This window comes from Chenopodium album, chromosome 2 (genome assembly GCF_948465745.1).
Source record: "Chenopodium album chromosome 2, dcCheAlbu1.1, whole genome shotgun sequence".
Lineage (NCBI taxonomy): Eukaryota > Viridiplantae > Streptophyta > Magnoliopsida > Caryophyllales > Amaranthaceae > Chenopodium > Chenopodium album.
This window is the reverse complement of record NC_137835.1, coordinates 85,808,729-85,828,213: the sequence shown is the minus strand read 5'-3', so window position 1 is coordinate 85,828,213 and position 19,485 is coordinate 85,808,729. Positions and strand designations below refer to the sequence as shown.

At 37.4% G+C, this 19,485-nt stretch overlaps 5 protein-coding genes and 1 non-coding gene across 6 annotated transcripts; 2 read left to right on the top strand and 4 right to left on the bottom strand.

Moving 5' to 3' along the window:
- Positions 1-258: 258 nt before the first annotated feature.
- Positions 259-4,708, bottom strand: LOC145605361 (uncharacterized). Its single transcript, XM_081661407.1, has 7 exons — positions 4,077-4,708; positions 3,662-3,997; positions 2,750-2,958; positions 2,607-2,655; positions 2,423-2,512; positions 2,159-2,221; positions 259-2,071 (listed from the first exon to the last, which is right to left on the bottom strand). Exons 1-7 carry the CDS (start codon positions 4,242-4,244, stop codon positions 500-502), a joined length of 2,487 nt encoding a protein of 828 aa, XP_081517533.1. The 5' UTR covers positions 4,245-4,708; the 3' UTR covers positions 259-499.
- An 811-nt stretch (positions 4,709-5,519) lies between these two features.
- LOC145605371 (uncharacterized) lies at positions 5,520-7,934 on the bottom strand. The gene has a single exon (XM_081661417.1). The coding sequence runs from the start codon at positions 7,892-7,894 to the stop codon at positions 5,936-5,938; it is 1,959 nt and encodes a 652-aa protein (XP_081517543.1). The 5' UTR covers positions 7,895-7,934; the 3' UTR covers positions 5,520-5,935.
- Positions 7,935-8,114: 180 nt separating this feature from the next.
- Positions 8,115-8,187, top strand: TRNAA-UGC (transfer RNA alanine (anticodon UGC)). The gene has a single exon. It is a non-coding gene; the product is annotated as a tRNA-Ala (tRNA).
- A 668-nt stretch (positions 8,188-8,855) lies between these two features.
- On the bottom strand, positions 8,856-12,975 carry LOC145591894 (uncharacterized). The gene is made up of 9 exons (XM_081648380.1): positions 12,819-12,975; positions 12,658-12,723; positions 12,275-12,565; positions 11,915-12,128; positions 11,774-11,831; positions 10,290-10,376; positions 9,957-10,091; positions 9,715-9,853; positions 8,856-9,416 (listed from the first exon to the last, which is right to left on the bottom strand). The coding sequence occupies exons 1-9, from the start codon at positions 12,890-12,892 to the stop codon at positions 9,182-9,184; spliced, it is 1,299 nt and encodes a 432-aa protein (XP_081504506.1). The 5' UTR covers positions 12,893-12,975; the 3' UTR covers positions 8,856-9,181.
- Positions 12,976-15,126: 2,151 nt separating this feature from the next.
- LOC145591891 (ubiquitin-ribosomal protein eS31 fusion protein-like) lies at positions 15,127-15,786 on the top strand. Its single transcript, XM_081648377.1, has one exon. It carries the CDS (start codon positions 15,171-15,173, stop codon positions 15,639-15,641), a length of 471 nt encoding a protein of 156 aa, XP_081504503.1. The 5' UTR covers positions 15,127-15,170; the 3' UTR covers positions 15,642-15,786.
- Positions 15,787-16,427: 641 nt separating this feature from the next.
- On the bottom strand, positions 16,428-19,283 carry LOC145591882 (uncharacterized). Its single transcript, XM_081648369.1, has 9 exons — positions 18,830-19,283; positions 18,587-18,620; positions 18,197-18,424; positions 17,833-17,922; positions 17,476-17,541; positions 17,294-17,385; positions 17,163-17,210; positions 16,965-17,072; positions 16,428-16,830 (listed from the first exon to the last, which is right to left on the bottom strand). The coding sequence occupies exons 1-9, from the start codon at positions 19,102-19,104 to the stop codon at positions 16,791-16,793; spliced, it is 981 nt and encodes a 326-aa protein (XP_081504495.1). The 5' UTR covers positions 19,105-19,283; the 3' UTR covers positions 16,428-16,790.
- Positions 19,284-19,485: the final 202 nt, after the last annotated feature.

Below are 19,485 nucleotides of genomic sequence, written 5' to 3'. Positions count from 1 at the left end.
TGGTCCGATTAATCGGCGAAAAACCGAAAATACTGATGATATGAATTACGGAAACAAAGTCTCATCCTTCACTCCCTGGGGGAATATTGATGAAGTAATATTTATGTACACAACTTTTCCTTTTACTTGAGATGACGTACTAATTTCCTTCCAGCTTAACCTCTTCGCATACTGCACATCTTTATTGTTAAAGATGCAACTACCAACAGAAATATTAACAATTATAAATTTAAAAAAAAACAAACAAACAAGCACACCTACAAGAATTGGAATAAATTTATGTATAGACAATTGTCATATCATGACGGACATAATGAGCTTGTTTCAACTCAAAGTAAATTTTATCTTAAAAAAACCAAAACACAACATGCTGCATTGCTGCACAAGAGACCAAAATACTTTCATGCAAACGATCAGTGCATGGAAGGGAATTAAGACGCTTCTCCCTCAATGGTTAACCAAATCTCAAAAAAATTAGCCAAAAGGCCCAAAATCATTATCATTTTGCAAAAAGTCTTTGACCAGCTCCATTGCGCCAAACACTGTGTGCAGATGACCCTTCTGTACTAGGATCAGTAGAAGAATTGTTGACATCTATAGCTGCTGTACTATAGTCATCACCAAGGCGAATTCTGTGGAATTTTGAGCTCTTCTTTTTCTGCTTGCTTCCTCCATCTACGGAAGTGTGACCAGCTGTACTTCTAGCCCCTTGTGCAGGGGGCTGGATATTGCCATGCATTACAACTGGCATACCAGTCACTGTTACAGTTGACTTCCCTCTGCTAGGACGATAGCCATCTTTATCCAATACCTCTGCCTCTCCTTCAGAAGGCTTGAACTGAGTCTGCAAAGTCTTCACAGTACTGATGACACTATCAGCTAATGTCTCCTTTGAGCGACTGTTCTGAGCATCATTCACCTTCTTTCCTTTATCCTTCCTTGAGCTACTGCTTCCCTTTAACTGAAGGTTGTCATTGCCCCAAAATGTCTCCTGTGATCCATTACTCTGATATATAGCATTATAGGCCTCAAAGAGTTCCTTTTGCTTCCGAATATCTGGGCATAATCTAGCCATGTCAGGAATAAGGTGTGTCAAGTCAAACTGCTTCACATATTGAATATATTCCCATGTGTCAATAAAGCCTTGGCGATACTCTTGAGAGATTTCCTTGAAAGCACTATATTTGTTTTCATCATAATCAAGTGCAGCTCGCATCCTCTCTACCAAAGACTTATTTGAAGTTTGGACATCCTCCGTCTTCTTAGCTTGGGGCCTTTGGGCAGTAGATTGCAACCTGCTGGGTTGAGCTGCTGACACTGGCGGAAAATCAAATACTGGATCAAAAGATTTACTTTCAATGAGATTAGGAGCAGAGTTAGAGTGACTCAACCGATTGCCACTACCTAAGCTTCTTGAACCCCAAGAACCACCCACAGCGAGGCCAGATTCTGTCACTGGCCGGCCATGCAAAGAACTAGCATAACTAGACGACCCAGAACCATTGCCTGGCTTGACTTGACTAGAGCCAGAAGATAGAACGGGAACGGGAGCAGGTGTGAGAGCAGGAGCAGGCCAAGCAGATGAAGAAGCTGAACCAGGACCACGGCCATTAACTAACCTAGGCTGGGCAACGTTAAGAACATTGGTCTTGTTTTTACGACGTAGACGAGCTGCCATAGTATCATGGGATTCATGAGATTTTTGTTGGCTGCTGCTGGGTGCAGTTGACAAAGGAGGGAATGAAGATACTCCTAGAGAAGCATCAGCTGAAGTAAGAGAGACAGCCTGACGATATCTTGAAGATGGTTCGGAATCAGTAGTGCTTAGCGAGTCAAACGGCTGAACAAGAGGGTCAATGTCACTTAATTCTGTACCAGCACGGACTAAAGGTTCAGCCGAGGACGATGCTGATGAACCAGCCACTGAATCACTGGCATTAGTTCTATCAAGACTGGCTTCAATAGCCCGACTAAGCTCGTTGTCCGGAGAAGATTCACGGCGGAAAGACCGCCGCCGTCCACGCTGATGTCCCGCTTCATTACTGCTTCGATATCTAAAACTAGTTGGTATCTGCATGCAAAACAAAGATGAAGCAGTCAGAATATAAGATATCAATAGGGAAACACCAAAAGCTTTTCATTAAAATTTTCGAGATACCTGGAGAACAGCATTACGCTTTGATCTAGACATGCGACCTCCATGTTCCATTGCATTATGTCTCTGCATTAGGCATCAACATAAAAAAGACTCAGTTGTCATGACAAAGCAAAAGCTACCACGTAGCAAGTCTGATTTCACACCTTTGCAAATCACTGATGACAATGAGGAAAGAAAAAGAGCAGGAACAGAGTGCACAGAAGAAGATAAAGCGATTTCAGGATTAAGCCATTTGTAAACTATCATGCATGCTAAAAGGATCACCTTAATCTCAGCTTCTGATTGGAAGACAATGAACTTTTTCGTAAGGCATGCTTCATCTTCACACAAGAAATGGTCATGACGAAAGTGGGTCTGTGGCAAACAGGCAATCATGACTAAGAGTTTAAGACATCTTAAAGAAAATGCACAAGGACATTTGAATACACTGGGGAAGAAGATTGCTTGCCTCCAAGTCATCATAATCCTTAAAATAATCATATTGACCAGGATGTTGCCTAGAAAATAGTTTAAGAGAACGTCAAACTGGTCCTTTCCTTTGACAATTAGATCAAGATGCCATAGACAAAAAACAAATGAATTCAATCTCACCTTTGACAAATATGACAGGTGTAGTGTTCAGTCGACATATGAGAATAAAGTTCATTCTCTCCATAAAACGAAGTTCGACAAAATTCACACATAGGATGCCCAGCAAAACCTCCTCTTTCACTTTCTGTGCCATCTACCTCTGAGTCACCTGTTCTCTTATGCTGATTCAACTGTGCTCTAGTGTAGAGCTTTTGCTCACAAATAAATACCTATTTTTGCAAGGTTAGGCATAATAAGAAAATGCAAATCAGGGAAGAAACCTTATACAAAAAGATACAGTCCAGATCCAAAGTAACACCAACTGTACACCACAAAAAATTGACTCGCAAGCTTCAATACCAGAAGACAGCAAAGGTTCAAAATTAGAGAATACAATTAGTCAAGGCATTCAATTTTATGTTGGACACTACAGAACACAATAGAAAGATGACATACACTACAGATAACAGCAGGTTTCCTGATTATTATCTAAGAAGTTAAATTATGAATAGGCAGTTTGCAACTCAAACATTTAAGAATAACATAAGCATTATCCGACTTCCCTTTACAGCAAGTATATTAAGGTTCTTATAATTATTCAGTCATATAATACGAGTGAAACAGATACCCCTTTCAGATCACAAACAATAGCAGAACGAGAATTATTGAAAGAGAAACGCTGTAGATAAGATCTATTATAAGCATACATCCATACCAGCATATGATCGACGATGAAAATTAATTTAACAAATAGGTAGCGGAAACTCTTTGGAAGCGAAAAGAATCCAGCAAAATGAAGTCTAATTCCTAATTGTATTTGAATTGCTCATGATTCTAACTTCAAGTCTAGTTTATTTGTATTATAATTAGTTTCAAGTGAATTGGTTGGTAAGTTTACCAAAGGGCAGGCTTGTTTAATAGAATGAAGTATACCTTTCTGCCTTCTAAACAAAGGTCGCACATGAAGAGGCGATGTTGGTGAGATAGGTGAGACTTAAGCTGGCCAATATTTCTGAAGCGCTGCCTCTTCCTATAACCACCAGGGCCAGCAGCAGCAGCAGCAGCAGCAGCAGCAGCACCTTGCTGCTCCTCCTTGTCACAGAGACTACAAGAAAGCCTGCACATAGCCCTGATCATCTTGTACTGTTCGGCATCGTCGAAGAAGGATTGGGTGTCTTCATGATACCAGTAAGAACCCACTTGACCTTCCTTCACTTGCGAAGGCAACTTGGAAAAGTCATTCACCATTCGGGTGTAATCACCCATGGCCTGCAACCAAATTATTTTACATGAGAGATTAATTAATTAATTAATTTATGACTGAAAAAGATTATTCAAAAAAGAAAACCTTGGTAACAAAGACGCGACCGCAGTCGGATTTGCAAATACAACAGCGCTGATCATCGCAGATAAATCGAAGGCGAGCGACGCAAGTGGAACAGACCTCCCGATGACCGCAAGGCCCGTAAGCAACCCATTCTAGGGTATCGGCACAAACGGCACAGCTATCGTCCATCTCTTCTCTTCTTTGATTCAAATTACTTCTTCCTCTTTGATTCAAATTACTTCTTCTTCTTCTTCTTCTTTGATTCAAATTAATTAACCGGGGAAGATGATATTGGGAAATTGGGGAACAATTCTCAACTTTATTAGGGTTCGTAAGCGGAGGAATACCAAGAGTGGAGAGAGAGATAGATTTAACTTTTTTTTTTTTTTTTTGACAAAGAGAGAGATTTAACTTAGGAACCAGGGATTTTTCATATTCCTATTCCTAATCTTTATTTTTAATTTTTATTTTTCCATTCACGGGCCATTTTTGAATTTGATGACGTTGGGTCGTCGCCACGTAACTTTCAATTTTGCAAATGCTTGGGCTACAAGCCTACTACGTTTAATCAGTCTTGGACTCTTGGGTCGTTGGTAATAAAGGTTTTTAGTTTTTCTTTCTAACTTTGCCCCTTCTCTCTAACCAAAAAGATCCATCCATGATTAAATCTATACTAATCGTTAATCTCATGTAGCCCTAAATATTAATACGGAGTACTTTGTACGGAGTATATCTTAAATTAATGCAATGTCCCAAATTAACACATCTCATGATTCAAATCTTTATGTATGCTTAATTTTGGTATGATAACATGTAATACGGCAATAGTTTAGTAGCTAACACTTACATTTTGAATTTGAGGATGATGTTTCAAATCTTGTAAAATTCATTCTTTTTAAACAAATAATGAAATAAAATGATCAATTAAATAAGGAGAGCGTCACATGACACGTAAACTTCTTTATGAACGTTTTTTTTTTTTTTTTTTTTTTTTTAATATATAATATAGATATAGTCATATAGATTTTCTTTTTCAATATTAGTATAGATTTTTCTTCACACCCTTTGTGAGGGTTTGCATTTTTAATATAAAAAGTTAGATCCCATCCCAAATTCTAAATAATATTATTGTTCGTGTAAATTTTAAGGAGAAAAAGAAGTTGGGAGAAACACTCACTCTCTGATTCTACAATTGTTGTTGTTGGCTTGTTGACCTATAACGGCTATAAGGCTATGACTCATGAGGTGGCGAAATTAGAACACAATATATCCTTATCTCGTTATATATCTTTCATATTTAGACGGCCAAAATTACACTAACATTTTTTTTTTTGGTGCAAAAGAGGGGCAAGCCCCAAAAACAAAACAAACTAAAACAACAAAAGCAAAAGCCTAAATTAAAATTTATTTAAAACAAACTAACATCTTAAATTAATAATATGAGTTTGTTTGCAAGTAGCTCTCTCCACTCCAAAATTAAAATTAAAATTTATTTAAAAGGCTAAAATTCACAAAAGACATCTAAATGAAAGGGATAATGTCTATTATTGCAAATTAGTAATTTGCCGCTATGTAATTGTCAAATGTAAATCGAGTAGGACTAGATGTAAATCCTCCTCCGTATTTGTAATCAATTTATCTTATTCTATTACTCCAAAAAGAAAGTGAGAGGGACTACAAGAAATCTTAACCCCACAAGGTAATAATCAAGGCTATTTATTTTATAACTTACAAGTATACAATTTTAAGTTTAATAGTGATATATGCGAATCTTAAGTATTACTCCGTATTATTATTATTATTATTATTATTTTGTTTTAGAAACAAACTATGTTTGAAAGGCTGGTGAATTGTGATTATACCAAACTATTTTCTCGTAATTAAAAATCACATGTAATCCACTTTGGCTCATCAAATTGACCTTTTAATTCATCAGCATCGGCATCCGTCTGAGCATACGCATTCAAGGACAAAACATCAAGTCCTCCCCGAACGTGCCACGCAGGTGTCCCGTTTTCGTAGCCATTACACGTCAACCTCCTCAATCCCGTTCCATCCAGCTTGACAATAAACAAATCCCCATATGGCTGAAATTGGTTAGGAAAACTAACTGGCTCCGCCGTAACCCCACCCATGTTGGTGGTGAACAATAACCATTCTCCATCAGGGCTGAAGCACACGTGGTTTATTCTCTCCAAGCTTGCATCATTTGAGCCTTCTACGTGTACTCTTCTTAGGTCCGATCCATCTGACCGAACCAAGTATATCCCAAAGGTTACGGGGTTACTCGGGTCATGCCGGTTTGAAGAAAAAGCAATCACCCGTCCATCCGGTGACCAGCTGGGCATAGTATCAATCCATGCTCCCTCCGTTAATTGACGAGCATTCTTGCCTCCGTCAACTTCTCCGTTAACAGCATCCATTATGTAAAGATTCTTGTGACCCGACCTTCCTGATCGGAAAACTACCAATTTCCCGTCAGGTGAACACGCCGGAAAACCATTGTTGCCGGTTTCCTCCTTGGTCATAATCTTAATCTCGGCATTCTGTACAGTTGAGCAGTGAGGGTCAAGGGCGGAAGCATCAAAGGTAACACGAGCTACTTGGACGGAAACTTTGGCGGGCTGAAAGATTGAACCCAAGGAAGTGAAGATAACGTGTTTCTTCTTATCTGATGATGGGGCCCAGGAGTTGTAGAAGGCTACACGTCCTTGAATGATTGTCCACCTCTTTGAGCCGTCAGATTTCATGATTTTGAGCCCTCCGTTGGCCTCCAAGTCTGGATTAAATGCGATAAGGTCACCTTCAGGGGAGAAACAAGGGAATAAACCGTTGATTCTCAGCATTGACAGGGATTTGATGGGAGAAACAACTGGTTCTAGGTTCGGGATTAGTTTGTCTCCTTGCTTCGAATCTCCTCGGAATCGGTGGTACCCGATCAACTTTGACCCGGGGGATATAAATGGGTTGAAATGGTGTAAATTCGGGTTTATCAACTCTGTTATCGGTTGAAATTCCCCTGACTCGGTGTCGAAAAGCTCAATATGTCGATGAACTCTACCCTTCCGACGAGTTGCAACGGCGATTTTATTGGTGGTGTTGTGCATTGCAGCGGGAGTGAAAGCGTGGACACCCGGGGGAGTGACCCGTCGCGGAGATTCAGTGGCAGGGAAATCAACCCGGTAAATGCTCCACCAGCCGTCTTCCGATTGACGGTGAAAGTAGAGAGTGGAATCGCCGGACCAAGTGGGCCAGCCACCATGGTCAGCTAAAACGGTGCGTTTAGAAGGGTCCGATACAGGGAAAACGACAATCTGAGTATCAAGCACCTGGAAGTCACCACCCCAAGGTTTAGAGCCGTAAGAGGCAACAGCAAGGATGTTTCCGGAGAAAGAAATAGCAGGACTGAAATCGGCACTGCCATGTGGGGTCAATCGATTGACCTGACAATCAATAACAGAGGTCGAGTAAACAGCAGACCAACTCTTGTAGAGAGAATCGGAAGGTTGATGAGCTGAAACAAAGAAAAGGCGGTTGTCATGGAGGATGGGACGGTCGTGAAAGAGGCTTCCCGGTGCAGAGGGAAGCTGCTCCGGCGGGTTGGTTGAATTGAGGTGAACCCGAGGACATCCAGTTCGTTCAGAAATGAAGACGACGGAGTTGTCATCATCTACAAAACGGCCGTTGAAGTTGACAGAGGTACCGTCAGTAAGGCGGTGCTCGGTGTCAAGGGAGATGTGGTGGAGGGGGAGTGAGTAGATATCGAAGCCGTAATCAGTGCGGCCGATGGTGGAGAACACGATGGTGCTACTAGCACTAAGGCTGGGTGAGGATTCCATTTGCAGGGTATTGATTACTATTATTCCGTACTTGATTTGGGAGAATTGGTTCAAGAGTTGTAGGTATTTATAGTTTTATTATATAGTATCCTTTAGTTGAATCCTGTGTTTCTTGGGGCTAATGTTGCGTAAGACATGACGTAGCAATCAGTACCTTTTTCACTAAAAATTTTATGTTATCTTTCTATGGCATAACTCAGAAATACACGATACTGTTGACGGGGATGTAGCTCAAATGGTAGAGCGCTCGCTTTGCATGCGAGAGGCACGGGGTTCGATCCCCCGCATCTCCATATTTTTATTGTTAATGTTGTTCTGAATGAGAAGGAACATCAAACGATGAGCCTCTTTAATTTGCAGAATATTGCTTAATGCTATTTAATTTGTGGTTATACATGTCCATATGGGATATAGTATTACTACGTATTACAGTATTATTGGAGTGTTTTCATAAAGTATTTTGTATACTTCGTATTTCGTTTTAAGAAACAATCAAAATATCTTCTCAACAATTATAATCTGCTGTCCGGTCAAATTCAACTAAAGCAGCCACCTTTATACAAAAATAAAACAAAACAAAACACATCAGCATAAAGGAATGTATCTGAACTTGTTTAGCGTTATTTTGCACTCAATTATGATATTAGTTGCTGATCTTATCATTTGGTTTAGGAGAGAATCTACTTTCTTATAGAAATCAAATTTGTGTTCACACTTACACAAATGCATCAACAATTCAGCTACCTTGGTTTATGACTGACCAGGCATGAAATACGTGATTATTTAGCTCACAAATTTCAGGATAATGAACTAGACAAACCACTGCACCAATGACCTATGAAAAGCCAATAATATCGGTATATAGTTAAAGTTGACTTTAAGAATAAATGTATGGAGCTTGTTTTAAATGTAGATGAATTTAAGTATTTGCAAGCGTCGGATAATAACAATAGGTAATTGATAGTAGTAAAAGAAAATCAGAATTAGCCCCATGTCAAATGCTTGTAAACATGGTATGTGAACAACCATGATTGAACAACAAAACTTGCATCATCCAGTTTCACTTGACATATCAGCAATTTTACTATCTTGGCCTACTTCAAAACTTAAAAAGATATCATGCTTCTTCAAAATCACGATTTTGTTGTGCCATGGCTTCACTATTTTGGCCTATTACTATGTGTTACATCACTAATTCACTACACCAACCTAGCGAAGTCATGAGTTCCATGCATTTCTTCAAATTGGTATTCTGCAAGCCCTCCATCTTAGTTCAGTGGTGTAGGGTTAATTTGTAGTTGGCACTTCTACCTTTGCAATGAGTAAACGATTTTCAGGGGAAATATCTGATGGGACATACTTGACAAGTTTAGCTTCCAGTCCACGTTCCTTAATCCACATTAACCTCCCCATGTCAATGATATCCTTGCACATGAACCCCAATGCCGCTCTATCCATTGCTTTCATGTTCCTTGTATAATCTTCAACTCCGCTAGCATCTCCACCATACTCATCATTATCACTATAAAAGGGCAAAATCGATTGAAGAAATTAAAACATGCTCTTTTCACCGGGATAATAGCTATATACATATAAACTTTACTAAACTGAAATCTCGAGGTAGAAAATATTTATGAATTTATTATGGATTTTTTTGATATATACGAAGTTATGTATATTTTTTATATACAGGTACAAATAAGTAGAAAGTAACAGCCTGTTACTCATTAGCGGCCTTTATACAGGGAAAGAATTAGTTGGAGGAAAAAACGAGGGGGTGGAGGGGGGGATTATAACATTAAAAGATACTAAGTATTTACCTTGGTGACACTGGAGATTGCAAAGAGCCATCATCAGAAACATCTGATCCATGGTCAGCATCAACTGCCCAACTGGTAAACCATGTGATAGCATGGAAATGTTCTTTAGTGATTCCTAAATTATTTAGGTATTGTTTATCTGCAAGTGTGAAGAAAGAAAAACAATATGTTCACAATTGAGGATCAATAAGATACATCTCAAAGGGTATTAACTAATTAAAGTAATTGGTAGTCGAAATTACTTGTGTAATGTTTCCATTGGCATAGATGGTGGCAACAGGTTGCCACAGCAATGCTTCTAAGGTGAGGACGTGCAGATTGCTCTTTCCCATTATCTTGATCGGGATGTTCTCCAAGACAACATCTGAGGGTCAAATCTGCACTATGCCACACATTGTAAGCTCGATGCAATTCAAGTCATTCAACTCCTCAGCATGTTCCTCTTTCCCTCCTATTTCTGTTTTCAGGAAGGGTAGGGTGAAAGGGTAAAAGGGATCTGCTATACAAGAAGGCTGACTTGTATCTAAATAAATGGTAATTGCTCACTATAATTCAAATAAAATCAGAATATTCACCTGTAGCAGGTCCACATAGATGTTTACCAATTGCCAAGTATGGTATTCCCTTCAAAGACTCAACAGCATTCAGATTTAAATCTTCAACTGCATCAGTGATCATCGATGCGCGTCAAGAGGCAATAAATTGACAGACTACAGATAGAACTATCTAATGTTCTAAGGTAGTAATCCTACAACAGCTAAACATAAAATTCAGCTAGTTCAACACAATGCTTTAGAAAAGTAATACTCCCTTTGTTTTATATTGTTCTTTCTCTTCATAATCTTTTTTGTGAGATGAAATAGGACAAAGTAAGAAAGAACAATATGAAACGGAGGGAGTAAATTATTAAACGGGGATCTTGTAACAAACCCTCTTAAGCCACCTACACGCTTCCAATACCAGAGAAGGGGCGAGCCAAGAGCAACTCAAGTAGAACACATGGCACATGCTGCTGCCACAACCATTGGGGGAAGAGGATATGGGAGAAGAAGACAACAGTAACTAATTAAGGTGACGCCGTTATGGTATTTACCAGCTTCAAACCTTCAAGCACTAGATGGGACAACAAGAAGCAATGAATCATGGGACACTTTGACAGCTAGTGTTCTTGTAATAAATAGAAATGTGTAGAGAGAAGGAGATAATGTGATTTGACACTTTGCTTAGCATTGGAAGACTTGTAACCTCAAGTTACTATATAGTATATACTCCGTACTATCTAGGAGAGTTGTAGCTTCAATATACTCCTCTTCTTGTAATCAGAATATCATATAAATCAATTGAATTCCAAATTCAACCTTAGATTCTCTTGAATTATTTACAATTACATCAAGGTTATACAGATCTCCTAAACTCTATCTTGACTTCATTATGTTATACGAAGTATAATTTAAAACTGTAGTCCTGATTGGCTGATTACCATGATAAAGATTACATGAGAAGAGGAAAAACTCAAGATGAGGAGAAAATTGTGAACGCTTAGACATGACTGCTGCATAACAGTTGGGTATCTAAACTGTTAAGAATATAGTAAATGTATGTCATGTTATTCTGACCCTCTAGGTGCAAGGGTGGGAATTAAGTAAATCATTAGGTTGCTGAAGCCCAAGGCAAAGAAATTGAGCAGAATTAATAATGACACAGGTTAATAAGATTTTCTCAAAGACATTTCCACAATGAAAATTAGGTTAATGCCACTTCCGCAAAAGTTCTAGGTAATGCAACAATAACTTACTATAGTTAGTTGTCATCACAAAACAGTAATATAGTTTTGAAGTTAATAATGTTTTATGATCACTCAAAATAGGGTATTTCTAGGTAATGCAACAATAAGTCACCATAGCTAATTGTCATCACAAAACAGTGGTACAGTTCTGAAGTCAATTATGTTTTCTATGCTGGATGCATAAAAATTAAACTTGTGTACAAAAGCATAAAATAGCTCACACGAGAATAAAGGCCTTAAAAAAACAGACATGAGGATTAAGTAAAACCTTACTGTCAATTCTCAAACGCTCCAGTGCTAAGTTGTCTATCTGTCGTAGACTTCGATCAGCCTAAGTTTGAGATACTAAGAGATATGAGCATAAATATAATGACATTTGTTGCATCTTATAAAAGTGTTTCAATGTACACTGACCTTGAGCTTGTATGCCTTACGCTCAACCAAAAAGACCTTATTGATCCCATAAGAATCAGCTAGTATCTGGGTTAAGTAACCCCTGCCAGCTCCAAACTCAACAACAGCAGAGAGATCAGATTGACAGTGCTGCTCAGACAAAACCCCAAAATCCTCCAAGTTGCCAAGAATGGACGCCTGTTGGCGGACATGCTTCTCTTGGTATGGTAATTTTCTTAAAGCACAAAATAAAGTGTAACAATCAAACAAACATCATTTATCCATACATACAGTACAAACATTATTTCAATTCAGTGATTAATTCCATACATCATTTCAAACATTATGGTATTTACCAGCTTCAAACCTTCAAGCACATACCTGTCATTCTGTCTCTTAATCCAGACATCACAGGCATGAGGTATCCTATAAGAAAACTGTATATCCTTGCAAATTAAAGTATGAAGAGAGCGGATCTTGGAGAGTAAATCAGAAAATTGAGGAATACTCAAATTGTAAACCCAATTTCTCTTCATCTCAGAAGTAAAGTCAGCATCTTGTTGTTGTTGATTGATTCCCTTTTGGTAATAAGGTTGGAGTGATAAAGTCTGTGATTGTTTCAATAATGGGCATTTCTTAAGGTGTCCCTCCATATTTTCTTCAAGCACACAACTTTCACAAATTCAACAAAAACAATATAAATATAAAACCATACTTTAGATAACAATGGAGACGACAAAACATAGTAGTGTACTAATTCTTACTGAGAAGGATCGATTGAGCAAGGAATCCACTTTCCATTGGACCTACTGCTATGATTCCCGCAAAATCTGTTACAAGTTTTAATTTGCAGAATCAAATAACAATACTCCATATCAATTAAGAAGATTAATACAAAAGAGGGGTTTAATTAAGGGATACTTACGGAGAATCATTGAAAGGAGTATTTGCACAAAATCTGTTCTTCTTGGGCAGCCAATGTTTGCAACGTTTCTCCATTTTTCGGCAATCCCAGCTCGAAGATGCTGATGCTGGCGCTTCTGTTTGCTACTCCTTGTTTCCCACAAGCCCACCTTTATGTTTTGGCCCAACTTTGGTTAATTACAAGAACAAGGCTGTTCAAGTTTAATCACTGTACACATCAATGCATAACTCCTCCATTTTGTTTCATAACTCAATTATTTACATTAAGTTAATATCTAATACAATATTTAAAATTGAGGAAGTATTTTATGTTTATATTACAATAATATGATGTAAAATTTAATGTTTTAGTTTAGTGGTTGTTAGGTTAATGTTTTTTTTTTTTTTTTTTTTTTTTTTTTTTTTTTTTTTTTTTTTTTTTTAATACTAGTATATAATTGGTTTAAAGTTGTTGTTTGAAACTGTCAGATAATATAAAACTCCTTGATTAGAGTGATTTCCATTGATCAATATTTATAGGGTTACAATGAGAAACCTAATCATATTAGGTAACTATAAGATATGTACAGATATCAAAGATAATCTTATACAAAATATATCCTAAACCTAGGATGAGAATATTCTATGGACATTCTCTATCACACCCCCGCAGTCAGAGCGGGAGAAAATCGGATGCTCAGACTGGATCTGAATCACGCATCGAACGGTAAGGATAGTATAGTAACCCATGATCAAAAGAGAAGTAGTAGACGTGTGTTGGTGATGACGATGAGAAGCAACAACCACGACCTACGTATAGTAGAGATATGCGCTTTTAGGCCGAAGGAGAAGAGTCACGCATATACTTGGGCCAAGTTGCAGATCCAGAGAATAAGTTAAGGGAATAAGTTAAGGGATCAAACCATCATCAGGGAGAAGACACTACACTACTACGTGAAATCACAGTTGAAGAAAAACAAATAAAATTGCGCAAGAAAAGATTAAATCCCATCGCTTGAAATTAATCAATTCTCAAAAGAGAAACCAAGTAGCAAGAAGTAATACTCCACAAAGATTCCAAGTGCTGCAACAATAAAAGGAGCTAACTTGATAGCAAAAGAGATGTGCAAAAGTTGACCTTATTGTGATATACCACCACCAAAACAAAATCTGTGATTATGTGTTAAAAAAACCAACGAGACAATGTAAGAATCATTGTTGGTCATTGGGGAGGTGGAAATAGAGTGCGGCACATGGAGTAGGTTGGCAGATGTGGTTACTGCCAGTAGTAGAAGGCGGTAGTGTATGCGATTGCCAACAATGATGGAGGAGGATTTCGCGATTGCTACTGTTGGTGGATATAGACCAATTAGTATTACATACTCCTGGATCATGTACTCCATACCAATTATGTTAGAGTTATTTTGCTTAAACCTTATGTTATTTTCTTTAAATGTTGTGTTATTTTGCTAAAAATAGTTTGTTATTTACTTATATACTTCAATAGCATGTATAAAAAAAAGCATACAAGAATGAAATAACATGTACTTATCTAAAAATAACATGTATATAAATTGAAATAATAAGAAGTTTATATCAAAATAACATGAATTTTATAGAATTGGTGTACAATGAAATAATCGATGTTGAATATAAAAAAAGAATATGCAAATATAAAATAACATATACTTATTTCAAAATAACATATATATAAACTAAAATAATAAAAAGTTAACAATGAAATAACATAAGTTTTATAAACCTGGAGCACCATGTGCATTGTACTCCAGGAGTAACATAGAAATTGCGTATTATTTAGTAGCATAAAGGTAATAGTATCCTTGAATTACTGATGAGAGGTGTGTAAGTCTAAATTACGAAGTATGGAGTAGTTGTGAGAAGAAACAAATGGTTTCAATCATTCATGTGACCTCCAACGGTCTTTTAGAGTGCATGAAAAACATTCGATCTTCTATTTAAGTGAAGAAAAGTTAAGAAACCTCCAAAGGTGATGACTATAATCCATCCTTTCAAGCTATTATAAAATATTTTGTGACATAATGGCGGGGTTTACTTCTCGGAATGATAAAAGGGTTATTTGAAATATACATGTCTTGAGCTAATTATAAAAATTGTGTACATAACTCGCTAATTGGATAATTATTAACACGAAAATGAGATAGGTCTGAGTGTGAACACGTTAATATCTAAATTTTAATTTAAATTTCCAAAAAATGAGTGAAAAAAAGTTGAAGACCCGAAATTGGCTGAGACCCGTATAGAATAAAATGGTAAAGGGCAGTTGGTATATAAAAAAAAGCAATTGGGAGCGAGGTGCGCCGGATCCTTAAGGGTAAAAACTCCATCCTTGAAGATGCAGATATTCGTGAAAACCCTAACCGGGAAAACCATAACCCTAGAGGTTGAATCCTCAGACACGATCGACAATGTGAAGACTAAGATCCAAGACAAGGAAGGCATTCCCCCAGACCAGCAGCGTCTGATATTCGCCGGAAAACAGCTCGAAGACGGCCGGACACTCGCCGACTACAACATCCAGAAGGAGTCGACCCTTCACCTGGTGCTTCGTCTGAGGGGTGGTGCTAAGAAGAGGAAGAAGAAGACTTACACAAAGCCCAAGAAGATCAAGCACAAGAAGAAGAAGGTCAAGCTCGCTGTTGTTCAGTTTTACAAGGTCGATGATTCTGCCAAGGTTCAGAGGTTGAGAAAGGAGTGCCCTAATGCTGACTGTGGTGCCGGTACTTTTATGGCTAACCATTTTGATCGTCACTACTGTGGTAAGTGCGGTCTCACCTACGTTTACCAGAAGCCTGCCGCCGAGTGATTTCAATTCGGGGGTTTTCAGTTTATCTTTTAGAATTACAAACTAATGTTGGATATTATTAGCTTGTTTATGGTTTTTGGTATATATTGCTTTATTTTATCTAAATTTTTTGATTAATGATGAAATTCTCCTTAATTATTGGAAATATTGTTTAGTATTGAGAGTATACATTTCTGAGGAAGGAAAGAACGTGGTGTTGATTTGGTAAGGATCAAACTTTAAGCTTTATTTGGGCAGGGCTTATCTCAATCATTAGATCAAGGCTTCGTTTTAGTTGGTTTACTCTACTTTCTGAGTTGCGGGGGTGACTACTTGTATCCCAGAAGCCTTTGATTAAGCTTTAAAACCACTGTGACACTAGTAAAGCTTTAAGCACAGTATTAGGCTTCATACTCTATTTATCAAGCATCGCTTATTCTAGTCAAATATGATCAGAGTAGACCACATTAGAAATATTACCATTATTCTTATGTCGCCTTAATTCAAGTGAAGAGAAGCATCCTTGAGCACATCCGTGACAAAAGTCATTGAGTACTGTAGCATTAATTTGAAGCAAACAGCAGTGGTATATAATTCTCTGCACATTCTAAGTGAAAAGAAGCTCAAGGTTTACAGTTTAACTAAGTTGACTGAGGACTCCATCAATTATTTTAACTAATTAGGGAATTGACCATTAGGGATTGTCTCAATGAAGATAACCTTTTCAATGACCAGAATACTCAAAGATCATAGAAATATTATTGTTATTGTTGATGTAATAAGAAGTTTATACGACTAGTAATTTATACAACTTTCCCAGCTTTCTTATCATATGCGCTATACTAGCTATGAGTCCAATTCTTTTGGTAGAGACTAATCATAGTTTTGCTTTAGTGTAAAGATGCTTACAATTTCTTCCATACATCTCAAGAGTTTACTAGAGCTAACATTTATTTTGTACTCCTAGTTTGATCACCGACATAATTGTACTAGGCATGTATACAAGAGTTTGATTATTAACACATATACAAGCTAGTAAGCACAATGCTTGTTGTACAATCTGCCAATCTTTATATAATTCACAAGTTTTGGGACATTTGAAGCATATGTATACAAGAGTTTGAGTAATTTTCTCTTTGTTATGACTACTTCATTCAACTACCTCAGAGGTCAGGCTGCTTTTTGGTGGTGTGATATCCATTGATGTGATCTGTAATACAACAGCTGTTTAATAAAATGTATACACATGGAAAGTGATAATTGGCGAAATTGTATCTTGTTGCTACTCCGTAGCAATAAGGTTTATATTACATATTTACATGAAATCAGGTAAGTAAGTATAACCTGACAAATGCTCGTGGAAACAGCTTAGAAAAAATAGAGTTTTTTGCTTTCACCAACATTATGTACACAGCATAACAAGGAACGTGGATGACAGCCATTCCGAGATACCTGCAAACAAGTACATATTATGAAATACTTCTCTGTTCAGTGAACATATTATGAAACACAGTTTTAGAGAAGGGAGATTGCTTTATTTACCATACAGGTGCCCATGGGGTTGAGAGCTCTAGGAAGGGATAAGGCCACCTGCACCAAACCTTTTTGTTAAATGACACGACTTATATGAATTGAAAGAGATTGTGAAGATCAATTAGGAGATATGAAAATACCATGTGAAACCACAGGCATGAAGAATCCACTGGAATGTGATGTATGTGACGCTCCAAAGTATAAAATAGGTAAAGCCAAACCATTGAAATGGCTGAGATGCAGAAAGTAAATTAGGTAATCAACCTCTTTAAAAAGGCATGAGTAGTTAAGCACCAATAACAGGGCGTATGATGCTACTTACAAGTGCATTAAGAAGCGAATCAATGACCAGGAAGACTGCATTCAGTGAGTGAATAAATCCGATCAACTGCAGGAATATCAAATGATGTTAGTAGTTCAGTAGTCACACTTAAGTTATATGGGCGACACTAGACTAAATTTAAACGGGCAGAGCCAGGCAAAACTCAAGAAAGTTAAGAGTACAACATTGCTGATACTGGATTCACGATTTCATAAATTAAGGTGTATGTTATTAAGATGTTTGTCTCTAAGAATATAATCCTAGTATATGCGTACTGTAGGACATCATTATATTCCTATATTGAGTGAGTAGGAATTCCATTTCACACCAATAGCTCTACTATGATAAAGCACTCACCAAGGTAAGCTCAAACTGTTTTCCTGCCATCATTGGCACCAATATACACCAAAAAACTAAGTCTGTAAGCATTGAAGCTCCTGCAGAAATCTGATAGAAGGATCAAGAACAGGATGAGTTACATAACTTACATCCAATAGCAAGAACATAAAGACTGAAGGGAACAACACTTAAATTTCGCTGTTAGATGATTTAGAAGCTACATTTATTTACTCAATTGATGTAGGTAATTAAAAGGAAGGTTAAGGAGGGATCAGCTAGTAAATGTATTGCTGCAAAAAGGCAGATATAACCGGAATGTTAGCGGTATAGCCATTGCATCAAAATCAAACAGATTCATCAGGCAAGGCGCAAACGAACTCACCTGGTAAACAATTAGCATAAGAGACCCTAAGAATCCTACTCCTCCAGCTTCATCATTACTGTCATGATTTTGCAAGGTATTGCTGCCTTCTCCCTTGTTTGAACCCAAAGCAGCAGCAGATTCGTTGCCATCTGAACCATTTTTCAGAAATTTGTCTTTCTCAGCACTTGTTGCTGGTCCTTTCTCTGCAGACATAAAGCATCCTTGGGCAGAAATGATGGTCCCAATCTACATGAACGGTGAAGCATTTAAAAAAAAAAAAAAAAAAGAAAAAAGAAAAAGAGTTATAGCTTCTAAGTATTCAGAATGCCTCCATATTAGGTGATAAGGTTGTAAAAATAGGTTTATTAGTGTACAACAGTATAAAATGGGAATTATGCAGGGACATACCGCAAAATAGACCATAACCAATGCAAATGTCCACCTGCAGACGAGTCAATTAAATCGATAGTAAGCTCAAGCCCAAAGGTAGAATTTTTCAAAAAGTTGACTGCTTTGTACGAGATAGAAGCTGCTTAGGGTTATATGCATAAAAATTTAGTACTAGGTATTACTTATTATTTAGCAAGAAATTAAAAGACAATTTACATGAAGTAGCACAAAAAGATTGAAGAGAGATAGTAGTTGACTTACTGGGTATAGAAATAGAAAGCAAAAAGGCCAGAAAAAAGAATCATTTGGTAGAGAAGGTACGCCATTGTAATAAAGGCTGAAGCTCTGTAGAGAAGAAGCCATTTGGGGTTGAGATTTCTCCAGCAAGGAACCCATAATATTAATTTGGACTTGTGGGTTTCATCTTCTCCATTTCTGATTCTTTTCTTGATCAGATTGATCGCAACTGCAGCTGGGATTACAATAATCAATCCACAAACAGGGACTTGCCATTTCATCCAGTAATCAACACTCATCTTTGAGCTCTCTATCTTTTATTTCCTTGCTTTTGGGATTCAGGAAGCAGAATCAGGAGTAATCGATGATTTGGGATGACTCATGAGACTGGGACCCGGACCAACATACATCTACAATAATTTACTGGTAGCATCAGGTTCTAATTTCTAAACTCAGTTGTGGTTGGTGGGGTTTTATATAGATTAGTCTACTTCTCTCTAGTACAACTAACTTGTAATTCTAATAAAACCCATGCCCTTGTCCGTCCATTATGATACTATAATTAGCAAACTATAACCACCATAAACATCTAATCAGATTGTACTTATAAATGAGATTTCACCGCGTAATTAATAATTATATACGTACTACATTAATTATCTAACATACGCCCAACATAA